At 35.2% G+C, this 12,532-nt stretch overlaps 1 protein-coding gene and 1 long non-coding RNA gene across 2 annotated transcripts; both read right to left on the reverse strand.

Annotated features, from left to right (window-relative positions):
• Window positions 1–3,167: 3,167 nt before the first annotated feature.
• On the reverse strand, window positions 3,168–4,598 carry LOC110881158. Its single transcript, XR_002559616.2, has 3 exons — window positions 4,572–4,598; window positions 4,000–4,068; window positions 3,168–3,239 (listed from the first exon to the last, which is right to left on the reverse strand). It is a non-coding gene; the product is annotated as an uncharacterized LOC110881158 (long non-coding RNA).
• Window positions 4,599–11,186: 6,588 nt separating this feature from the next.
• On the reverse strand, window positions 11,187–12,365 carry LOC110880990. Its single transcript, XM_022129390.1, has one exon. It carries the CDS (start codon window positions 12,363–12,365, stop codon window positions 11,187–11,189), a length of 1,179 nt encoding a protein of 392 aa, XP_021985082.1.
• Between the last annotated feature and the right edge of the window lie 167 nt (window positions 12,366–12,532).

Below are 12,532 nucleotides of genomic sequence, written 5' to 3' on the forward strand. Positions count from 1 at the left end.
TTTTTCAGATCAGTTAGCATGTTGCAGATTTTCTGATCCTGTTATAGAAGTTGTGTGAGAAACTCTTCTGGAAATCTGATGGAGGAGAGTGAAGGACTTCATCAAGCAATGCTATGCTGTTCCAGGTTTTCTTGTAATTAGTGTCATTGATTATGTCGACTTTCCTGTTTAGTTCTTCATCTGTTCTTTTTTTCTTTAAGTGACCACATCGAGAATTGGGTTTTAACATCGCTGGTGTCTGACTAGTGGTAGAAGCTGAAGTTTGCCATGTAGATTTTTGTTGAATTTTCTGATGTGGAACAGTCTTTCACAGACAGAGATTTGTAGGACAGTTTGTTGATATTTTGAATCAAAAGTAATTGTCGATCTTTTATAGAGTTTAAAAACGCGTCTACATGGTAAATGAAGAGGTTAATTCTAATTATGATAATCTGCTTTTGTTATTTGAACTTCGAAAATTTGTCCCATGGGTTTCTTGGTATTTAATTTTAAAGTTTTCCTATATAAAGTTGGGGTTTGAAAACGTTTTTGCATTAAAAGACTGATGCTTTGAAATATACATTAATATGTTTATATTAAATCTACACGTTTTGATTGATTAAGTATATAAACTCATGACCACTTCCCCTGTTTTTCATCATGATTTCCTACGAAGATATCATACTTTCAGGAAAGTCAAGTAATATAGTTTATTGATATGGCGTCATTCACTACTGTAAAATCAGATGATTTAAAGCAGCGTTTTGTCAAGCATATAGAGGAACAGGTGTATGAAGATAGGACTACTCTTCAAGAGCTGAAGAGATGTTTTGATGGATTGCAAGTTGGCATGTTCACGAGTGAGCAGATTTCCAGAAATCTTATGCGAATGCCTTCAACTTCAGTTCGTGAGCTTTGTGTTTTCAGCAATATAGAGTGCGGTGATAGAGACGTGGAGTTCATGGCGATGCTGAATGACATACATCGAGAGGTTCAGCAATCGATGGAGTTGAAGCTAACATTTCTTAATTCTTACGGTTATTGTTAGATTTAAAAGTTTAGTTGTTCAGTATGTTATTTATATAATAATTGGACTTTTAAGGTGATGAATAAATGAATAAATTTTAATCTTTTAAATTACCATTTTGCATATTTTGAATTTCAAAAGTTATGGATATTGTCAGTAATTACTGATTTGATTTGAAAGCAATTGTCATCATGACATTTCTAATTTTTATTTTAACTTTAATTAAGAGAAAATAACCGTCAATTTGAAATTCCCATTTTGCATATTTTAAAAAAGAGAGAAAATGTCAATTTTAAATTACCGTTTTGCATATTTTGAATTTCAAAAGTTATGGATATTGTCAGTAATTACTGATTTGATTTGAAAGCAATTGTCATCATTACAATTCTAATTTTTATTTTAACTTTAATTAAGAGAAAATAACCGTCAATTTGAAATTCCCATTTTGCATATTTTCAATGTCCAAAGCTCAAGAAATTAACATTAATTACTGATTTGATATGCAACAAAATGTCATCAACAGTTATTTTTATTTTTTATTTTTTATTTTAACTTTAATTTTTATCACCAAAACAATATTGGAGGAACTCTTATCTCATTGGAATGTAACGATTAGGTTAAATGGTAATTTCATTGTAATTCTAGTTTTCATTTGATAATTTCATTCTATAATTAATTAACCACATCAACAATAAAAATGTGAGCAGTGAATGTTTTTTAGGAAAACCAATAATGGTCTATATCAGTGGATGTCAACAGTAAAAATGTGAGCGGTGACTATTTTTTAACTATCAGTGGATAGCCAACAGTGATTGAAACACTGATGTTTGGTCAGTCAGTGGTCAACATAAAGAATGAAGAAACAGAGGTTGTCTTTCAGCAGTGGATAACATTTAACAATCAGATGTTTGAACCCAAACAGTGATTGTAACAGACTTTTAAGGATTAATGAGAACTATCATTTTTAACTATTTTAAAGATGTTTTACCTTAAACAGATATTTGACCTTCTATATCAGTTGTTTGGAGTTAAACAGATATTTGACCTTAAACAAATGTTTGGACATAAACAGATGTTTGCGCTTAAACAAATGTTTGACCATAAAAAGAAGTCTGCCCATAAACATCTGTTTGCAAAAAAAGACCAATTTCAAGAATACTATATCCAAACAATCAAAATGAGGAGCTTAATAATCATCCAAGTGTACTTCATTTTTATTTAGTAGTACAAAGATCAAACCATTGTTGTATTTATAATACAGATCAAACCAATGAGGTGATGTGATAAATATTGTTACATATAAACACCTCAGTGATATGACATCAAACAATCTAACAGAGTATAAAACACTGATGTGATAAATATTGTTACATATAAACACTGTTAACATAAACAAAGGTAGCATATTTGTTGTTGATGATGAACCACTATTGTTGTTGGGCAGTGGTTCGTCATTGGGTTTTAAAGGGTTTGTCTCGAGAGATAAATTCTAGCGAACCACTGCTATACTAAACACTGTTACATAAGAAACACTGATACATAAATACTATAGTTGAATCCGTTGTAGATGCTGAACCACTGCTGCTACTGAACAGTGGTTTTCCTTTGGTTAATCAAGATCTAGGTACATAAGTGCTTGTCTTTAACAGGGCTTTGTCTTCAACAGTGGATAGGCCTCATCAGTCTTTAAGTCCATCAGTCTTTATAAGGAGCAGTGGTTAGTTATAACAGTCCTTAGCATGATCAGCTGTTATAACCACTCCATAACCCTTTGAGAGGAAGCAAGTGTCGGTCTATTTAACTGAGAGGAATGATTGCAGTACATTCCTGTTGAAAAACAAAGTCGTTAAAGTTAGGGAAAATGAGGTTGAAAGATGATAAGCCAACAGTGGACGATATTATTCTACAGGTTCGATAAATTCAGGTGTATTCTCAAATAATACTTCCTAGATGCTTGCAAACAAGCAGCACTTTGAACATTTGTCGGTCTTCTGTAAGACCTTTAAAAACATTGAGTAATTTACTTGAAACATATATCACTTTATAAGTATCTTTTACCAAATATCCACAAAACGACAATTTACATGGATTTTAAATATTTTCAACAAAACTACTTCTACTAATTACACATAAGTTCCGTTTCAAAAGGACTATTATAATTGTGGAAGCTTTGACATTTGTGTGTTCGATCCTTTCGGGTACTTGATCATCATCCGCAATTCGCTACCATCACCTATAATCCAGAAATTTTTCAAAAAATTAGTCATTGATGTTTATAATGTGTATTAACAAGTACTAAAGTCAAAACACATTAAAGAACAACATTTTTCCAGCTCTATGTAGTGTTCACTGTACAGTAGGAATATTCACTGTACAGTAGGGGTTTCACTGAATAATAGGAGTTTTCACTGTACAGTAGGAGTGTTCACTGAACAGTAGGGGGTTTTCACTGAATAGTAGGAGTTTTCATTGTACAGTAGAAGTGTTCACTATACAGTAGGAGTGTTTAAAGTTATTCGACCCGTTTACATTAATGAGGTATAAAATGTACTTATAAGCTCAAAACTACCATAAGAACCACATCTTATCATCCATTTACATTACGACACATTAAACTAAAACTCAAGTGCCGATAATAAGGTACATATGTCCTAATTTTTCCGTTTTGACTTAATTAGCAACATTTATCACTTTAACTTACCAAAGTTTAATACTTTGGTGATTTTGACCCGTTTGATTTTACTAGCGAATCCATCGCCCTTTTTGAATCAAACATATAGTATCCGAGTCAATTTAACCCGGTGAACTTTTAAGTGGAATCCACCACTTTCTTCATTTCTATATTCTCGACATTTCTACTTTTTCGTGTTTGGATACTACAAACGAAATCCTTCGTTTTTAGTATTATCCAACTTTATAACGATTTAATCATCATTCCATAACTAAGCATAAAAGTATTAAAACGAGATATTACGAAGCGAATAGCCGCGTACCTTTTCAAAGCTTTCCTTTTAAGCGGTTATCCGACCCGCCTTGTCCACTTGATGATCCACCCAAATCACCTATAAAATTTGATTCGAATATATTGTTTAGAACTCATGGTTCAATATTCGATATCTCATACTCTTGTTTAATCAATTAAACGATTATTTCATACTTTTCAAGTATTTCAATTCATTCAAGCATTTTATCGAACATCTAGTCTGCATACTTAGTATTCTAACATTGTCATGTTCATGATTAATAACTTTAACCTTGTTTAGGCATAGTTATTCGATTCATATATCAAGAACACTATAATCACACTATAATTTGCATCATAACCATCAATCAACATCCAATATCACAAGACTACATGAATTCTTCACAAAAACCCATATACCCTTATATGACAAGTAATGAAACTCATGAATTATGACATGAATAAATCAATTCATTGTCTAATACTCCTTCCTAAACTTGTATTTATCAAAATTTACCCATAACATCCATTTATTTACCACTAATTTCTGTTATGAGAATTCAAAATCATCCCAACATCATTATATCTAAAAATTTAACATACCTTGTGACCTACTAAGTATGAGGATCACCAATTCAACCTTGATTCACCTTCAATTGGGTTTTATTTCTTGGATTTTGAGTGAATTTAGAGGAGTTAGGGTTTTGAAAGAATGAGAGTTCGTCCCTAGGCTTCTGATCGTTCTAGACACACACAAAGTGTGTGTCTTTGATGTTTATCCAGATTTTGAACAAAATATCTTTCAAAATTTACACAATTAGTCCCTCAAGTTTCCAAGTTGATACAATGGTTATAATTCTTTGATTTCCCCATCTTTTAAATTAAGAATTTAACTAGGTTAATTATTCCTAGTTTCGATTCTCATTATTTTATGATTAATATTCCAACTTATACATGTATAACAATATATATAGTTTAATAAATTTAGGGGTGTTACAGATCTACCCCCCTTAAAAGGATTTCGTCCTCGAAATCGGAATACGTACCGAATAAGGAAGGGTATAAGCGTCTCATCTCTTCTTCGGACTCCCAAGTGGTGTTCGATCCCTTCCGGTGTTCCCATTTGACTTTAACTTGATTAATTTCTTTATGCCTTAAGCTTTTGACCTTGCGATCAAGAATTTCGATAGGCTTTACGACATAATTCAATTTATCATCAACTTGAATGTCGTCATAGCTTACATAAGTTGTTTCATCAGCTAAGCACTTTCGTAAGTGTGAAACATGGAAAGTGTTGTGTATGCTACTCAATTCTTCTGGCAATTCGAGTCGGTATGCAACCTTAGCTACCCGTTCCACGATTTTGAATGGTCCAATAAATCTTGGACTCAATTTTCCCCATTTTCAAAATCGGATAACCCCTTTCCACGGAGATACTTTAAGCATAACCATATCACCAACCTGAAACTCGATTGGTCTTCGTCTTTTATCTGCGTAGGACTTTTTTCGATCTTGAGCAGCTTTTAAATGAGCCCGGATCACTTCAATCTTTTCATTAGTAATCCTGACTACATCTTTATGGGCTAATTCTCGCGGACCCACTTCACCCCAACACACCGGGGTTCGACACTTTCTACCGTAGAGCATTTCATACGGGGCCATTCCAATACTGGAATGATAACTATTGTTATATGAAAACTCTAATAGTGGTAGATAAACATCCCAACTACCACCAAGGTCGATAATACATGCACGCAACATATCTTCGAGCGTCTGAATAGTTCTTTCACTCTGCCCATCGGTTTGCGGATGATATGCGGTACTAATGAATAATTTAGTACCCATTTCTTCTTGAAAAAAGCGCCAAAAGCTTGAAGTAAAACGCGTATCTCTATCCGATACGATAGACACTGGTACTCCATGTCGAGATATGATTTCATTCGTGTATACTTCCGACATCTTCTCAGAAGTGTATGTTTCTCTAATTGGAATAAAATGAGCACTCTTGGTCAATCTGTCAACTACTACCCATATAGCATCAAATCCACGTGATGTTCTTGGTAATTTAGTTAACAGATCCATAGTAACGTGTTCCCACTTCCACACCGGAATGTCTAACGGCTGAAGTTTACCGTAAGGCTTCTGGTGTACTGCTTTTACTTGTAAACAAGTTAAGCATTTTTCCACATACTTTGTGATGTCTTGTTTCATTCCAGGCCACCAATAATTTTGTTTCAAGTCTTTGTACATGTAACGCCCCAAAATCCGAATGTTTATAATTGTTAAATGTTCTCGTATGGTACATCAAGAAATGAATGACTAGGTTATTTAACTAAGTTAAGAAAATGGTAAAAACAATTAAAGGAATGAAAATTGTACCAATTATGTCTTAGTGGCTAACACAAGGGACTAAAGTGGGTTAAAAATGAAAGATGAGTTAATATATGAAAAATTGCACACACACAAACACACACTTTGTGTGTTCGAGAATGAACAGGAGACTCCCATGGAGCCAAGAACCCTAACTTCATCGTTTTCATCAAATTGAAAGGCTAAATGATGCTTAAATTCATAACCGATCATGGATTAATGATCACCTTCATAAGGGGATCGTAAGGTATGTCGTAAAAGTTAGATTGGTGATTATGCACGAAGTGGGTTATGTTGTAAATTGTGAATTGGTATGAAATTGAGTATGAGGATATGTTAGAATCATCATATAGAACATGGGTTATGCATGATTTAGGTTAATTTGATGCTTAGAGGTGAAACCCATTAGTTATGGTGAGAATGATTACTTGAATCATTATCCATGTCTAATTCTTGTTGAATATTGATGTATTATGTGAGTAATATGGAGTCTTGTTAGAAGAATTGAAAGAAATATGATGATAATATGTTTGAATGTTTATGTGTGAATGATATATGTTAATTAGTAGGAGGATTTGATGAATTATGTATGAAATTAGGAAATTGTGCATGAATTAGTTGTACCTTATGTTTAGAAGGTTGTACACACACCAAGGGTATGATGAAAGTAGAGATAATTGAGCCTAGATCACTAGTAAGTAATTAACAATGAAGTTATGAAGTGGGTTTTGTATAATGTGATGATATGTTATTGTTAATGATGTTTGAAATCACATGCGTGTGTAAATGTTTAAAGGATTTCGGCTAGGATTTGATAGATTAGTATGTTTTGAGTTTGAATGATGATTTCTGAAATAAGATCCGTGTGATGAATGATGAACAAGCTAACTATCTTAAGAATGATATGTGATAGTTGATGCTTGATAAACGACATGGAAGCTTGGGAAAGAAGCGGGTCAAACAGGACTAATGCGCACGGGAAGCATATTCGGATGCTATGTAAGTAAAGCTTACACCCCTTTTTGTAAAATATCTATTCAATGTATTGATTACGAACATGGTAAGTAATTATGTGAATTATAATGTTCCGACAAGCTTTGATATGGGTCGGAACATGTGATGATGTTAAGAAACTAAGTTTGATGGTCAAAAAGGGTAAAAAGGGTATTATGGTGATTTTGGTTACGAGTTAACAGAGGAATAAAGTTATATGGATGGGATAATGAATAACTAAAATCCCACAAGAATAAAATGGACATTTAGACTTAACGGGTCAAATGGTGAAGATATCACCATTTGGCGATATTGACTAATGAATTGTTTTGTCAAGTATTATGCTTTCACATGATGAATAGCGAAAGGAATTATGTTGCTATTAACTAGCTATTTAGTGCACGAAGTATTAAAACGGGTCATAGCTTTGATCCGAGCCAGGTATGTGCGATTAGAGTTGTAGTAAAGTCGTGGGATTAGTCAAATGTTTAAGGAAGTCCTTTGTAGTAAAGGATGGAACAAAGTTGACAAGAACGCCCTTGATGGGTAAATCAGGCAAACGGTCTTAAAGGTTGATTAGAAACAAGATATTTGATTAAGTGAATGTTTTGAAAAAATAGGAAAGCGAGAAGTATGATTTTCGTAAGCCAAGGACCTTAAAATGCGCAAATGCCTTTAACGGGTCAAAATAAGCTTTTGAGCGAAAATGGGTTAAGAGGATGCAAGACATCCGAGAATTTAATCTTTTATGATAGACGTCATTGATATTTTTAGGTTCATAAGAAGTTATGGTCAAACGAACGAGTTATGTTGATAAATGCATGAACGGGTCGAATAATTCGTAAATGAATAATAAGCCGAAAAAGTATAAGTTAAGAATTTCCTTAACCCAGATGTTGGATTTCAAGTTCACATGATAGAATATTAATTTACGATCATGTAGGAAGAAACAGATCGTAAAACAGACAAGAAATGAGAAAGTTATGACCAAAATGGTAAAAATTCGTTAAGCTGAAAGTTGCAAGTCTGAACCAGGCGCAAGGTTGCCCCCCCTGGCACAAGGTTGCGCCCCTGACTGATGTCTTCTGTATTGCGCCAGAACTGGCACAAGGTTGCGCCAGATGGGTTTCTTCTTGCGCCAATTGCTGGTTCTGTCATATTTTTCGCATTCTTCAACTCCAAACTTGTGTGAAGGCCATCTAACTATGTTATATGCATTGTATAACTATATGTAAGTATGTAAGCATGTACGTATAGACGTGTTTATGTATGCATGTATGTATGTAGGTATGAAATGTGTGTGAACATACATGTGTAGGTACTTATCCAGGAAGTAGGATTTGTTGTGCATGAAAGAAAGGATCTTATATATGTTTATATATAGCTCTAACATGTTTGAATAGTCACGTTACTAATGGTGTGCCTTGAGAATGGAACAGGAATGCAGATACGTAAGTATTGGGCTTACAAAGATTGGACGCTTGGTGTAAAGAATGAACTCAAAAGAATATTATATTGGAGTTGTATAAAATGATAGATTGATAAGTGGTTATATATATTTTTATGTCTTTATACAATGAATATGATGTCGCCAATTATTAACGTGTCGGGTGACCGCAGGTTAGTCGGATATTCATGGCGGACTAGTGATCGAGGGTCGATCAAGATCAAGGATTGTACGGGGATGTGATCACATGTTGGAAACCATTTGTAATGTAATTTTCTTGATTAGGTATGAATAATGTAAAAGATTCAAAATCAAGTTGATTCGAATGGTTTATGATTGTCAAGAAAAATAAATTTTTTTAAGGCTCTTTTTCCGCTGCGTCGTTTTTAAGTTATTACGTGTTAGGGTGTTTCAGTACATCTTGGTAGCTCCGGGATGAATTGAATAGCGGGACTTATGGGCTTCATCAAGAAGAAGAATTTTAACATTGCAAGTGTTTGGAACCCAGATTCGATCGAAACGGGTTTTCAATCCATTACTATTATCCTGCAAGTCTTTGAGCTGACCCACTATTCTTTCCTTTTTCACATTTTCTTCTTTTACAGCTTCAGTTTGCACCTCCTTGATTCGTTTAAGTAACCCTTAGGTCACTATTAACTGCATCGACTGTACCCGAATAGGTGAATATTCTTCTTTCCTACTCAGTGCATCTGCAACTATGTTGGCTTTTCCGGGATGATAATGAATTTCACAGTCATAATCCTTCACCGTCTCTAACCAACGTCGTTGTCTCATATTTAACTCCTTTTGATTAAAGAAGTACTTGAGACTTTTATGGTCAGTGAAAATAGTACATTTCACACCATATAAATAATGCCTCCATATTTTTATGGCAAAGACTACTGCCGCCAATTCCAGATCGTGTGTCGGATATTTCTTTTCATGAATCTTTAATTGTCTTGAAGCATACGCGATCACCTTTCCTCGCTGCATAAGTACACATCCGAGACCAAGCTGGGATGCATCTGAATAAATAACCATATCTTCAGTCCCATCTGGTAACGTTAGCACAGGGGCACTGGTCAATTTTTCTTTAAGGATACGGAAGGCATCTTCTTGTGCACTATCCCATACAAATTTCTCATTTTTACGGGTCAACTTAGTTAATGGAGTTGCAATTTTGGAGAAATCTTGTATAAATCTCCGATAATAACCTGCAAGACCTAGAAAACTCCTAATCTTTGATGGATTCTTTGGAGGTTTCCATTTAGTCACAGCTTCTATTTTGGACAGATCTACCGACACCCCCTCAATATTAATAACATGTCCTAGAAACTGTACCTCACGCAACCAAAAGGCACATTTTGAAAACTTTGTGTAAAGTCTCTCACGCCTAAGCGTTTCAAGCACTTCGCGCAAGTGATATTCATGATCCGCTTCATTCTTTGAATATACAAGAATATCGTCAATGAAAACAATCACCGACTTGTCTAGCATTGGTTTGCAGACGCGGTTCATAAGATCCATGAAAGCCGCAGGTGCATTAGTTAATCCGAAAGACATTACTAAAAACTGGTAATGCCCATAACGCGTTCAGAATGTTGTTTTCGGTATATCTTCTTCTTTTACTTTCAACTGATGATAACCTGATCTTAAGTCAATCTTCGAAAACCAACTTGTGCCTTGTAATTGATCGAACAAGTCGTCGATCCTAGGAAGCGGGTATCGATTCTTTACCGTGAGTTTATTCAACTCCCGGTAATCAATGCACATCCTCATACTTCCGTCTTTCTTCTTCACAAATAATACTGGCGCTCCCCAAGGAGAAACGCTCGGTCGAATAAATCCTTTGTCTAAAAGGTCTTGTAATTGCGACAGCAACTCTTGTAGTTCCGATGGCGCTAATCGATAAGGAGCCTTGGCTACTGGTTTCGCGCCCGGGACTAATTCAATACCAAACTCCACCTCACGCTCTGGTGGTAATCCCGATAGATCTTCCGGAAAAACATCTTCAAATTCTTGTACAACTGGTACATCTTTGATTTCTGGAGCCTCTTTTGTCGAATCATGTATGTAAGCCATATACGCCTTACATCCATGTCGAACCAGCTTGCAAGCTTTGATGAAAGAACAGATTATAGGGCTGCAGCTTTTCTCCCCATAAATAGTAACATGTTTTCCGCTTGGAGACATTAGTTGTATCTCTTTACAGTTTCATATTACTTTCGCGTGATATCGAGCTAGCCAATCCATCCCGATTACCACTTGAAATTCTCCCATTGACATGGGAATTAAATCAACGAAATACTCTTCATCGTTAATGCTCAGTTTACAATTCCAACACATATCACAAACAATAAAACTTTTATTATCACCTATTTCTACTTCAAGTGGTATAGGTAATTTTGTTAACGTGAATGTAGGGTGTTGAATAAATCGATGTGATATAAAAGATCTATTTGCACCCGTATCAAATAAAATTCGTGTTGGAATTCTGAAACAACATCAGGTTCAGTTTTAGCTTCAGCGGCTGTCATGTTGAAAGATCTTGCCCTTGCTTTCTGAGCATCAGGCTTTGTATCAGTGGTGTCTTTGGTTCCCTCTAACTCCGGGCACTCAGACTTTTTGTGTCCCGATTTGTAACATTTATAACATACTGACACCTTTCCCGGGGAATTTGCAACCACATGTCCCACTTTGCCACAAGTAGGACATGGTTTGTTTTTAAAATAGCATTCGCCCTTATGATTCTTTCCACAAATTTTGCATGGAGGTATCCCCCCTTTGTCAACCCCTTTCTTCGGAGCTTCATTCAGCTTTTGTTTCTTTACGGGGATTGGGTTTTTATCAAACACCCTTCGCTCACCCCTTTCAATCTGCTTTTTCAGCTCAATTTCCCTTTCACGTGCGGCATTCACTATCTCTGTAAGATGCCCGTATTTTGAAGGAGTCATAAACTCCCGATACTTCGCGCTCGGCATGTTGTAGTAGTAATATATTTTCTGTTCTTCAGTCTGAACCAGCTCATCGCAAAACCTGATCTTATCGAGAAAGATTCCTGTAATCTTCTCTATCGACTCACCATTATGCCTTAGCTGAATAAACTCTTCTTTAATCCTATTGATTACAGCTTTCGGGCTATGATGTCTAAGGAACGGTGTTTTGAATTCTTCCCATGTCATAATTCTCGTGGCCTCAATTCCCTGTTCCTTCTTCAGATTATCCCACCAATCCTTGGCTTGGCCTCTTAACTGACCAGTTCCGTATGCCACGAAATCAGTCTCGTCACAATGGGTCCTTTCAAATACCCCTTCAATGTCGCTAATCCATCGTTGACAAACGATCGGATCAACTTCACCATGATATAACGGGGGTTTGCATGCCATAAATTTATTATATGGGCACGCTTTCGATTTACCCGCATTTTTCTTTTCATTCATCTCTATTACCGCTAAAAGCGTAGTTTGTAGTCTATCAATGAACTGCGGTAGACTAGCTTCTAAAGTTTTTCCGACTTCCTCGGAAATAGTAGCTTTCATCTCTTCAGTTACACGAGATGTTGATTCCTTTCCGGTTTCACCGGCCATTTCTTTGACTGAAATATTCACAATAGTTAATCAATAACTATTTAATTTATTTCCACCTTATTACATGGAAATTTATATTACACATACTTAATCACAAGTAATGTGTATTTTTTTTAGGTTCGGTCAAGTACATATCTTGCCTTACCTTTCTTACTTAGTGTATTTCT

This window comes from Helianthus annuus, chromosome 15 (genome assembly GCF_002127325.2).
Source record: "Helianthus annuus cultivar XRQ/B chromosome 15, HanXRQr2.0-SUNRISE, whole genome shotgun sequence".
NCBI classification, from domain to species: Eukaryota; Viridiplantae; Streptophyta; class Magnoliopsida; order Asterales; family Asteraceae; genus Helianthus; species Helianthus annuus.